General features: G+C 40.4%; 1 protein-coding gene across 3 annotated transcripts in view; it reads right to left on the bottom strand.

Annotated features, from left to right (window-relative positions):
• LOC132836360 (spectrin beta chain, non-erythrocytic 1-like) overlaps positions 1–13,445 on the bottom strand; it is a 302,644-nt gene that overhangs the window by 227,646 nt on the left and 61,553 nt on the right. For 2 of the 3 annotated variants that reach the window (XM_060855846.1, XM_060855848.1), the window contains exon 2: positions 3,787–3,978. In XM_060855846.1, coding sequence (XP_060711829.1) covers positions 3,787–3,946 — 160 coding nt within the window. In that variant the 5' untranslated portion in view covers positions 3,947–3,978. Of the gene's footprint in view, positions 1–583; positions 586–3,786; positions 3,979–13,445 lie in introns of all 3 variants that reach the window. The other variant, XM_060855849.1, reaches the window with a different exon arrangement.

Below are 13,445 nucleotides of genomic sequence, written 5' to 3'. Positions count from 1 at the left end.
ACTGATTACAGAACTTGGATTCTGAGTGCAGAATGAAAAAGCGCAAATAGAAGATGCACAAGTCTCAGGATGAAATTGAAAATTAGAACACTTTGTTTTGCATCTTAAGCAGTCAATCCTGTGTCAATTCTTGTAATCAAGGAAGAGCTGAATAAATACTGGGATAAACAGAAAGGAAATTCAAGATTATGTGGTTAATGCAAGCAGAAAGAGTAATAAAATATTCTCAGAGTTCATTTAATCCTAGGACTACTGACTATGGTCAAATGTATCTTTGAGATATATTTGGTCAATGCCTGCTCAAAAACAGCATGACTGGGATTTAGTATGAGTGCGTTGTGCATTCATCCATGATAACCATTCAATTCAAACCTTTTACAAGTCAAAACAGTGACAAAATGCCTACTTTAGAAAGTAACTTGCATGTTTATTCAGTTTTGTTGCTGTATGTCTTTACTGTTTGTAAAGCCTGTCCCACCAACTGAGCTAAAGGGAATAGTTCCCAGTTCTGCTTCCAGTTAGAATGGCGACACACAAAAATGAATAAATCTCCTGCTGCTTGTTCATCAGTCCTCTTAACTACATCTGAAGCCCTAATTCTGTTATGAAATTATATAATCATTTCTCGTGAGCATGTATTATACTTAACTGTCGGCTCACTAGTTGAAACCATTGACCCCCTTCCAACCTCAAGTCACTGCGTAATCTTCGGACAAACGAACAAGGTACCAAATTGTAGGCTGACGATTTCCATAGAAAGGATGTTTGTAGTCTTATGTTACATAGATCTATGTTACATATGACTGGCTCTTACCAAAAATCAACTAAGTGTCATCTAGTTTCAGGGAGGGTTTCTCTCTGCAAGGATCTCACATAATCAGCTCACGCTTGCCCCATTAACTGCATACCACACCCCTATAGTGTCTTTCTCATCTGATGCTAGCCTGATTCTCCCATTCAGCATTGGTGGAAGTACTCGCCACTCATAGAATGTGCCCTTGGATTCCTGACACTGGCACTATATTTAAAAGGCTATTGTGCTTCGAGATTAGCACTGGCAATCTGGAGTTGCTCTGCATGGTTTGTGACATTTGACCCAGACATGACAGTTAAAGGAAAATTGGTGCTTCTCTTTGCAGACAAGGACCTGGATGGGTTATGCAGAGGAAGACCATCACCATCCCTCAGGACTGCCAAAGGAAGTCATACCACCAGGGCCTGCCACCAGGTCCAATTTGCATCAGGTCATTATGGTCTCAACCAAAGGAATGCTCAGCTATGCCACAAGAAGGTCAATGACCTCTATCATTCTATTGGGCTAAATGCCTCCATCTCTTCTTAGTTATCTCACTCTATCTGTCTACTGCAACCCATCTCTGAATGTGAATCATGGCTGATCACTCTCATTATTACATACAATATTTTCCCTGACTCACTCTCATTCACCCACTTCTCAAGACTACTAATCTGCATGGCCTCTGCAGCTTCTCACACACTAGTGACAACTCACACTAACATACTCTTAACATATATCCTGTCATGTCCTCTCAGAATCTTATCAGTTAGAATGGCCATTGGGAAACTTTCGCAACTGGATTTCCTTCGTCCTCCTGTTGTGCATATCTCTCTCACACATACGTGAACAAGCCTCATGCCCCAAGCATTCCCGTTCTTATTTTTCTCAGTCAAGGGACTTTCAGTTTCAGTTACAAAGGAGGGTCTGTGATTGAAATATTAGGCTTTTATTCCCCTTTTCTGATCCTGACTGACCTACTCTGTATCTGCAGCAATATATGCTTTCATGTTGGGTGGCTAATATATAGCTTTGCTGTAATAAGATACAGATGTTTTCGTTAAAAATCTACAATGCACAGACTATATAGTGATGAGGTGCTTCGGTAATGCATAATGTCGGGTAGTTTTGAATCAGATACAGTGGAGTTATGTTTCCACTTGCATATTGCTCTCATTACTTTTCATGATTGTTTTAATAACATAGACAAAACATACCATTATCATCTCACTTCAAGTTAGGCATAGATCAGACAGAAAAAGTGACAAGTACACTCCAGCTTTAATCTCACATACGGGCTATCAAGCAAATGTTTCACCATAAACAAACTGACTGTTTATAAAGGCACAAACCTAACCTCTTCAGAAGGTTAGAGTAAAACTTTATTAAGAAAGACAACTTTTCAAAGGCCATCAAGTGAATTCTGTATAGAAACTTGAAAATTAAAGCAGGTAGGACTAAAACTAAGAAACATTTGTCAGCAAAGTACAAACAACAAAAGGGCATTCTAAAAAATTTTTAAACTCTTATGCATTGCAGACCACCTCTCTTGCGAAAATGCAACAGCTGACCAGCCCTTGCGCAACAAGCAATAAAGCTTGGTTCAACATGTCTTGTTAACCATCTACACCAAACTGTAAACATGTGACAGAGGTGCCACAGTTGAGAAAGATCCCCGAAGCACCAACAATTGTAATATGAACTGCCAGTCTGTGGACTTCCCATGCCATTCTTGCATCGGACTCTTCAGTCATGAGGGAAATGATAGGAGACAATTGAAATTATTTGCAGCTTGGACGTACTCAAACAGCAAGATGTTTACAGCAAATTTACTTGAACAAACACAGTGCTTTAAAACAAAATTTTACTGGAGCAATGTTCAAATGAACTCGTCATTAACTGGAACCAAAAGGAGAGACAGGAAAAATTCCACCTGATGGCAGTATACAACAGAATGGTTAAAGGACTCGATAATAATTCACCTCTCCCCTATTCTTCTCCACATTTTGCATCGGGCACCTTGGAACATTGTCCAAGTGACCATTCTTAACAGATCACACTTTAATGTGAAAGGAACAAATTACTGCAGATGCTGGAATCTGTACTAAAAACAAAAATGTTGCAAATCACAACAGGTCAGGCAGCATCCTTGGACAAAGATCAAGCTAATGTTTTGAGTCTACATGACACTTCAACAGAGCTGATATTGTCAGTTGTCATCTACACTCAAAACATTAGCTTGCTTTCTCGCTCCAAGGATGCTGCCTGATCCACTGTGACTTCCAGCATTTTTTGTTTTCGCTATTTTAAGGGAGGATGGGCGGGCAGGTGCAGAGCAATAGGGCAACACACACTGTCTAATCAGGATGAGAGTATTGTAACTCATTGAAACTTAAATAGTTCCATAATAAAACTGAGAAATGCAAATGCTGGAGATGTGAAACAAAGGTAGAAATTGCTGGCGAAACTCAGCAGATCTGTCGCATCTGTGGCGCAAAACTAGATTTAACATTTCAAGTGCAGATGATTCTTAAATAGTTCTATTCTGTTTCCATTTTTCATATGGGGTCCCATATTTAGTCCTGGTGTCCTGGGGTAAGGAGGCGAATAATCAGTCAGAATAGCCACTTTTAAATACATTCAGTGAACTCTGTTGGAAAGTGTGCAAATACTGAATGCATGAGGATAGGATCAGGGTTCACTACAATGTCCCACAGAGTCATATAGCACCAGATGCAGCCTAGTTTCATGAAAGAAGGATGGCCACTTGGCAATACACCAGAAAGGGAATTGCACCACATTGTAAAAATCAACATGTTCAAAAAGAGAAAGCCAGCAATAGAAACAGCAAAAAGGAATGGTTGAGTTTTGTCCTATCTATGGAATTTAAAAGAGAAGAATCTTTCTTTTTCATTTGCAGCTCCACTCTGCTGTAGACTTTTCCCTTCCTGCCTTGCAATTGTTAGTCTCACCAATCAGTATTTTCTGCCTACCTGCCAAGGCCTTGATACGTGAGCGTTCAAAGAGTCGTGCAGAGCTGTTCTCATTGTCCCACTCCTCCTCATTGGCATCCCAACGGTTATTTATGTCATTGTATTGCTGCTGTATCTCAATGCTGTCATAGTCTGTGGCTGTTGACATTGTGCTGCTCATCCTTTAGGATAACTTGCAGTCTCTGATCACAGCTGGAAAACAAGGAGAGATTTGTTTAGTCATGAACATAAGTGCACAACCTCAGGCACAGTCAGAAAAATCAACAAATTAGCTGCTTCTATGTCTCAAATGAGATATATGGAGCAGGTGGATAGCAGGTTTCATCTCTGACCTGCTGAGGTTTCTTCTCCTGCTCACAGAAGCATGGATAGGATCATTCATACTTGTTATGCCCTCCACAGTTCAACGTTTTGTAAGTTCACAAGTGAAAGGTGAAGACAGACAGCAAGTTACCCATGGACCCATAACTCAGCAAACAAGAATACAAGCAGAGAAATTTATTTATAAATGCCCCATTCAAGCAATTGGACTAAGAAATTCATTCTGGAGTGGCATGGTATAACAGCAATAGTTACACATGAGCACAGAAAGCCAAGCTGCATGCTGCAAAAATAAATGTACAAGTGGAGCACGTTGTGGGAATTAAAGAGAGGCCATATTACACTCTACACCTCTCAGACAAATTCATTCAGTCCTGTAAAATTGGTGTGTATTCAATTTGGAGGTTGGGTGATCCAGTGGATTCATAGCACAATGTTCTTTCAGGTCCACCTAACCCAGATTGATAATCCCAAGTTCTTCCTGTACTGTCTTTCTTGACTGGCTATACGCATAACATGTTTGACTCAGTTTAAATCTAACCTAGGGGGCTACAGACAGGGGCTCAAGTTGGCACTAACGGCTGTCACACTCAGAAAATATATTAGACAGACAGCATGAGAAAACATAAATGTCGAAAATCAGAATTAACACATTATAGGCCTGGAGATGTTGTCTGCTTTACATTAATCTATGTACTACACCTTGACAAGGGCAAAAGAAAATTAAGAACCCTGCATTCCATTCTTTATTCTCTGCCCAATGCTTTCCAGTTTAGACAGCTTTGGGAGCAACAACATAAAATATAACCTTGCAGCTCTGATCCTTTGTAGTATAAATTTAAATCTTGCAATTTTGAAGGCAGCAAAAGTGAGCACTGCAGATGCTGGAAACCAGAGTTTAGATCAGAGTGGTGCTGGGAGAGCACAGTAGGTCAGGCAGCATCCGAGGAGCAGGACCACTTCTTGAATGCTGCCTGATCTGCTGTGCTTTTCCAGCACCACTCTGAACTAAACTCTTGCAATTTACAGCCTAATGCAATGAAGGTTAAATTAATACTGTGAACAGCTTGTCAGCTTTAAACTCTTTGGTCGCTAACTATTTAACAGCATTCAAGAACATGAAATATTATCTCAAAAATATTTGTTCAATTTTCCAAAGTCACATTCAAAAATACTTCATAGAGAATTAGGAACCAGAGTAAGCTATTCAGCTTCTTGAGACTGTTCATTCAATAAGATACTGCAGATATGACTGTCGACCCAATTCCACAATCCCATATACCCTGATAATCTTTGACTGTCTTGTTAGATGTGAAACTATCTAACTCTGCCTTAAAAATATTTAATGACTCTGCCTTCCCCACTTTCTGAGGTGGAAAAAGGAAGAGTCATTCTCTGGCCAGGAATCAAATCCAAGCGACATGGTGAAAACCACCGAACCACAGGGAATGACACTTATTTTGATGCTGCTCACACATCTGCTGTATAGTTCTGAAATATGAATTGAATGAATTAGCTTTATTGTCACATGTACTCACATGAGTACAGTCAAAAATTTACAAGTTGCCACTTTACAGAGCCATTTTAGGTATAAGGGTACTGAGGTACAGATTCTTGAGTACAAATTCTTAGGAAAAAATAGAAAAATAAAGAATTAAAAAGTTCAGCATTACAGATGTTCAAAAATACAAAACCATAGAAATAATTCAGAAAAATAAAATGTAATATGTTCAGAATAACAGAATATTTGCTTGGTATTACAGATTTCCAACACTGAAAGAAAAAAAGTCAATAAAGTTTTCTGTGATTTATCATTTTGCTACAATGTGAGTGTTTGCACAATCAACTCTGAATCAGAGTCCTGAAGCAAGCAGAGGGCCTACTTATGGAGATCCTAGTTCGTCTCCAACACATGATGGTAAGCCACTGAGAAGTGAGGATTCTGGGTAATCCAAGATGGAGGACGGGAAAGATTTCTGGCTGTAAGAGCTGCCCCTTATTTTTGATGTATTTTAGGTGTTGGAGGTGATTTCCTCGAATTTCAGGAGCAGCAATTACTGTTTTATATGCTGTTGCATTGTTTTGGAACTTTCTGGAAAAATAATTCAAAACAACAGCAGTTTAAAAGGGAGAAGAGCAGACAAACGAAGCATGTGGTGAGGACAGTGCAGGAGAGAGAGAGAACGAGAACGAAAACGAGAACCTGCACAGTTACCGCCTTTGCTGTTTGAATACATGTATTGCTGGACATCGGAGTGCATCTGGGAAAAGTAACAAACAGTAAAATTCACAACTAATCTTGGAGGTACTGTTGGGCGAAGTTCACAGCACAGAATCAGGTAAGTTAATTGTTGTTTTAAGTCTGTCCAAGAGAAAGGCTGCAGTAGTGAGTGTAGTGGATTCTTTCTTGATTATATGTTTTTAGAGATAAGTCTATGAATTAAACTTAAAATATAAGCCATAGCTATTAATTTAACCTGGGGTAGTGTTTATAGAGGAATAAGACGGTGTTATTTTTTGGGTCTGTAGATTGTGAAGGAGCAAAAATGGCCTTTGCAGTGGTATGTACTTCTTGTCAGATGTGGGAGTTAAAAGAGAGTTTAAGGATTACTGCGGATTATATCTGCCATAATCTTATCAGATCGAGTGGATTGGTTGGAGAGACAGATAGAAGCAATGAGGAATTTGCAATAGCAACAATATGGGATGGATGGCAGTTATAGGAAGGGGGAAAGTCTCAAATACAGTCACATAGATGGATTAACTCCAGGAAGGGTGAGAGAGGTTGGCACCTAGGGCAGGAGTCTTTTGTGGATATACCCATTTCAACAGGTATGCTGTTTTGGAAAATGTAGGGGGTGATGGATTCTCAGGGGAACGTAGCACGAACAGCCAAGTTTCTGGTATTGACACTGGCTCTAATGCAACGAGGGGTACGTCAGCTTCCAAGAGATCAATTGTGTTAGGGGATTCTGTAGTCAGAGGTACAGACACATGTTTCTGTGGCCAGCAGAGAAAAAGCAGAATGGTGTGTTGTTTCCCTGGTGCCAGGATCATGGATGTCACAGAGAGGGTGCAGAATGTTCTCATGGGGGAGAGGGGCCAGCAGGAGGTCATTGTCCACATTGGAACCAACGACATTGGTAGGTAAAAGGTTGAGACTCTGAAGGGAGATTACAGAGACTTAGGCAGAAATTTAAAAAGGACGTCCTCAAGCGTAGTAATATCTGGATTACTCCCAGTGCTACGAGCTAGTGAGGGCAGGAATAAGAGGACAGAGCAGATGAATACATGGCTGAGGAGCTGGTGCATGGGAGAAGGATTCACATTTTTGGATCATTGGAATCACTTTTGGGGTAGAAGTGACCTGTGCAAGAAGGATGGATTGCACCTAAATTGAAGGGGACTAATATACTGGCAGGGAAATTTGCTAGAACTGCTTGGGAGGATTTAAACTAGTAAGGTGGGGGGTGGGACTCAGGGAGACAGTGAGGAAAGAGATCGATCTGAGATGGGTACAGCTGAGAATAGAAGTGAGTCAAACAGTCAGGGCAGGCTGGGACAAGGTAGGACTAATAAATTAAACTGCATTTATTTCAATGCAAGGGGCCTAACAGGGAAGGCAGATGAACTCAGGGCATGGTTAGAAACATGGGACTGGGATATCATAGCAATTACGGAAACATGGCTCAGGGATGGGCAGGACTGACAGCTTAATGTTCCAGGATACAAATGCTACAGGAAGGATAGAAAGGGAGGCAAGAGAGGAGGGAGAGTGGCATTTTTGATAAGGGATAGCATTACATTGTACTGAGGGAGGATATTCCTGGAAATACATCCAGGGAAGTTATTTGGGTGGAACTGAGAAATAAGAAAGGGATGATCACCTTATTGGGATTGTATTATAGATCCCTCAATAGTCAGAGGGAAATTGAGAAACAAACTTGTAAGGAGATCTCAGCTATCTGTAAGAATAATAGGGTAGTTATGGTAGGGGATTTTAACTTTCCAAACATCAACTGGGACTGCCATAGTGTTAAAGGTTTAGATGGAGAGGAATTTCTTAAGTGTGTACAAGACAATTTTCTGATTCAGTATGTGGATGTACCTACCACAGAACGTGCAAAACTTGACCTACTCTTTGGAAATAAGGCAGGGCAGGTGACTGAGATGTCAGTGGGGGGGGCACTTTGGGGCCAGCGACCATAATTCTATTCGTTTTAAAATAGTGATGGAAAAAGATAGACCAGATCTAAAAGTTGAAGTTCTAAATTGGAGAAAGGCCAATTTTGACGGTATTAGGCAAGAACGTTCGAAAGCTGATTGGAGGCAGATGTTCGCAGGTAAAGGGACTGCTGGAAAATGGGAAGCCTTCAGAAATGAGATAACAAGAATCCAGAGAAAGTATATTCCTGTCAGGGTGAAAGGGAAGGCTGGTAGGTATAGGGAATGCTGGATGACTAAAGAAATTGAGGGTTTGGTTCAGAAAAAGAAGGAAGCGTATGTCAGGTATAGACAGGATAGATCGAGTGAATCCTTAGAAGAGTATAAAGGAAGTAGAAGTATACTTAAGAGGGAAATCAGGAGGGCAAAAGGGGGACATGAGATAGCTTTGGCAAATAGAATTCAGGACAATCCAAAGGGATTTTACAAATACATTCAGGACATAAGGGCAACTAGGGAGAGAATAGGGCAACTCAAAGATCAGCAAGGCGGTCTTTGTGCGGAGTCACAGAAAATAGGGGAGATAGTAAATGAATATTTTGCATCAGTATTAACTGTGGAAAAGGATATGGAAGATATGGACTGCAGGGAAATGGATGGTGACATCTTGCAAAATGTCCAGATTACAGAGGAGGCAGTGCTGAATGCTTTGAAATGGTTAAAGGTGGATAAATCCCCAGGACCTGATCAGGTGTACCCAAGAACTCTGTGGGAAGCTAAAGAAGTGATTGCTGGGCCTCTTGCTGAGATATTTGTATTATCGATCGTCACAGGTGAGGTGCCGAAAGACTGGAGACTGGCAAACGTGGTGCCACTGTTTAAGAAAGGCAGTAAAGACAAGCCAGGGAACTATAGACCGGTGAGCCTAACCTCAGTGGTGAGTAAGTTATTTGAGGGAATCCTGAGGGATAGGATGCACATGTATTTGGAAAGGCAAGCACTGATTCGGGATAGTCAACATGGCTTTGTGTGTGGGAAATCATGTCTCACAAACTTGATTGAGTTTTTTGAAGAAGTAACAAAGAAGATTGATGATGGTAGAGCAGTAGGTGTGATCTATATGGACTTCAGTAAGGCATTTGACAAGGTTCCCCATGGAAGACTGATTAGCAAGGTTAGATCTCATGGAATACAGGTAGAACTAGCCATCTGGATACAGAGCTGGTTCAAAGGTAGAAGACAGAGGGTGGAGGTGGAGAGTTGTTTTTCAAACTGGAGGCCTGTGACCAATGGAGTGCCTCAAGGATTGGTGCTGGGCCCTCTACTTTTTGTCATTTACATGAGTGATTTGGATGCGAGCATAAGAGGTACAGTTAGTAAGTTTGCAGATGACACCAACATTGCGAGGTCTAGTGGACAGCAAAGAGGATTACCTCAGATTACAACAGGATCTGAACCAGATGGGCCAATGGGCTGAGAAGTGGCAGATGGAGTTTAATTCAGATAAACGCGTGGTGCTGCATTTTGGGAAAGCAAATCTTAGCAGGACTTATACACTGAATGGAAAGGTCCTAGGGAGTGTTGCTGAACAAAGAGACCTTGGAGTGCAGGTTCATAGCTCCTTGAAAGTACAGTCGCAGGTAGATAGGATAGTGAAGAAGGAGTTTGGTATGCTTTCCTTTATTGGTCAGAGTACTGAGTACCGGTGTTGGGAGGTCATGTTGCAGCTTCACAGTACATTGGTTAGGTCACTGTTGGAATATTGCATGCAATTCTGATCTCCTTCCTATCAGAAAGATGTTGTGAAACTTGAAAGCGTTCAGAAAAGGTTTACAAGGATGTTGCCAGGGTTGGAGGATCTGAGCTACAGAGAGAGGCTGAACAGGCTGAGGCTGCTTTCCCTGGAGCATCGGATGCTGAGGGGTGACTTTATAGAGGTTTACAAAATTATGAGAGGCATGGATAAGATAAATAGGCAAAGTCTTTTCCCTGGGGTTGAGGAGTCTAGAACTAGAGGGTATAGATTTAGGGTGAAAGGGGAAAGATATAAAAGAGACCAAAGGGGCAACTTTTTCTCGCAGAGGGTGGTACGTGTATGGAATGAGTGCCAGAGGAAGTAGTGGAGGCTGGTACAATTGCAACATCTAAAGGGCATTTGGATGGGTATATGAATAGGAAGGGTTTGGAGGGATATGGGCAGTGTGCTGGCAGGTGGGACTAGATTAGATTAGGATATCTGGTCGGCATGGACGGGTTGGACCGAAGGGTCTGTTTCCATGCTGTACATCTCTATGACTCTATAATTCCACAGCCACAGGTCACTCACTATGAATAGTTTCTCCTATATTTTAAAAAGGAACTCATTCTAAACCACTGTTCAAAAGTCAAATGTTTATAGAACAGGTTGATTAACTTTATTATCCTTTCAATTATTCAATTACATCTACTGAATGGCATTTGTTTAAATAATGACTATTAGAGACATCAGCATAAATAAGTTGCTATCTTTACTGCCATGTTAGTAATACCAATACCCTGGCCATTGGGCCAGAGAAACTGGCAGCTACAGCAACATAAAGTTGCTTCAGCAACAGAAAGATTAATGTCAAGGTCCAGGATGATGCCATATTGCCAACCATCAGCACTGACCAATCAAAAAAGTTTCAGGGCAGTCAGTTGCCTCAGCTTGGTGCATCTTTACAATTTTGAGGTTTCTCAAGGATTCTTGAGTCTGTAATTTTGAATTTAGGGTAAATAAAGGACTTGATGTGACCTGTTCTGAGTCTGCCCAGCAATAGGCACGAGTGGTCTGACTGTTAGTGATCAAAGGAAGGCTTAGATTGTTTACTGAGAACAAACTGTGATTTATTACACTTTTAGACAATGACAGCAGCCTCTTGGGTCTCCAAACACCCAGGAAAATCTTATTAGCATCGCGCTGTAAACAGGAGTACTGCAAACCATTCATTTACTTTTCAGATGAAAGGGAGTTCAGCCAAGAATTTATTCAGCCTTTTCTATTAAATACAACACTAATGTGTTTCACATTGTTATGAGGAAGAGGGCAGAAGAAACTTATTTTTGAGATTAGTTTACAAATCAATGAATATCACGGACAAACAGGATGGTTTCAGTAAGGCTGCTTGACTTCACAAGATACTACAGCAGAATGTGTGAGGAAGCAGTCTCTAGTCAAAAAGATGCATCCTGTAGCTATGTAACCCAGTTAATCAACATCACCATGCTAATATTCTACCTCCAAAACCATAGACTCTAATCTTATTAAGTAGTCTAATGTATGGAATCTATCAAATGCCTTCTGAAAATATACCTACTGCTTCCTCTTTATCTATCCCACTTGCTGCCTCTTCAAAGAATTGTAGTAAATTTGTCAGATGTGATTTCCCCTTCATGAAGCCATGCTGGCTCTGATTGTAAATGCTCTGCTTTTGCATTCTTTATAATAGACTCTTAACATTTTCTCAATAATAGATATATTAAGCTAATTGGCCTATCATTGTCTGGTTTTTGTCTGCTTCCCTTGTTAAGTAAACAGCTACACTGTCAGTTTTCCAATCACCTGTGACTTTTCCAGAATCTATGAAATCCTACAAGATTATAAACAGTGCATCCACTACTCTGTAATCACTTCCTATAATATACATTCATTGTTTATGGTCCTGCTCTTTCTACATATGATGCTCCTTTCCCCAGCTCTATTCAAACCAAACCAGACAATTGAGAGCTCTCTCCTCTGTTCATTACAAAGCCGTTTCAAACACCACACAATGACCATCAGTAAGACTGTTTCCTCCTGCCTAACCTACATGCACCCCTACACACACATACACATACAACATGCATGCACACAAATAGCGTGGATCAAGTATCAAGGCACTTTTTATCAAATTAGGTCCAACAAGTCAGTCCATTCCCAGACTTAACTTTTCGCTTTGCTTGCCAAAATCCATCCCCAATTGTCTCACAAGATGATTGTTAAGACTTATAACAGACGAATGATTGTCCACAAAACTAACATAGTAAGAGTTTAGAGGGATATGGGTCAAATGCTAGCAAATGGGATTAGATTAATTTAGGATGTCTGGTAAGCATGGACAAATTGGACCAAGGGTCTGTTTCCATGCTGTACAGCTCTATGAAATTCCACCAATAATTTCTATTTATAATAATTGTGCAATTTCAGACACTTTGGTCCATTAAGCCTGTAGCTTGTCCTACCCAGTAAAGGCAGGTAATATAGTAGTTATTTGGGAAAATGTATATCCACATTTTAGTCCACAGTTATAATTCAGGTAACTGGCAGAAATAGTTTATCTTTCTTGAATTTCAAGAAATTACCCTCACTCATCCATATTCACAGGTAGACCTGTCTAGTTTCCTTTATCAGCTCCACTTATTTGATCTGCATTTCAATTTCAAAAGATAAATAGAAGTTTGAAGTGGAATTTTAGGAAATAATTTCAAAAATCAATGCTTCATTCTGCCATTATGCTCCATAATATGCACTCCCAGCAGATGAAATTTCATAAAATTATCTCTCATGTCTGTAGGTGATCAAGGATAAAATTTCATCGTCACCCAACATTACTTACACTACATGAATCACCGTCAGATCCTGGAAGATAGGTTATTTCTAAACACTGGATTGGCAAGAGGAGAATAAGTTCCAGATCTACAACTTGAGTTTGGACTTTGCTGTGTGGCATAAGTAATTTAAGTGAGAGGAGTTATTTGAAGCAGTAAACTGACAAAAGCTGAGAAATCTCCCTTTACAACTGATTATCCACACCTCCATAAAAAGCTTGTCCAATAAATGATGATGACATTCTCCACTCTTTATCTGCATGAGTCACTTTGGTGTGCTTCCAAGTCAGTAGATCTCTCAACTGATCTGTTCCAACTGTCACATCCTACCATAAAGATGAAATCGAATATAAGAAGCCCAACCAAGAAAGTCAGTGTTGGTAGTTCTACATTGCCTGTATACAACTTCAGGCTTCAAACTTTCAGTACACTTCTGGCTGAGAGGTATGTCTCTGGGTGAAATTGCACTTCACAATACTATTCTGCAACAATGCCTCAACCTACCCAAATCAACTTGCCAACAAGGAGCACCCTTTTCTCATGCAATATAAATGATTGTTTCCTCTAAT

Source organism: Hemiscyllium ocellatum, chromosome 46, assembly GCF_020745735.1.
Source record: "Hemiscyllium ocellatum isolate sHemOce1 chromosome 46, sHemOce1.pat.X.cur, whole genome shotgun sequence".
Classification (NCBI taxonomy): Eukaryota; Metazoa; Chordata; class Chondrichthyes; order Orectolobiformes; family Hemiscylliidae; genus Hemiscyllium; species Hemiscyllium ocellatum.
The sequence above is the reverse complement of the archived record's forward strand: the minus strand, read 5'-3'. Positions and strand labels throughout refer to the sequence as shown.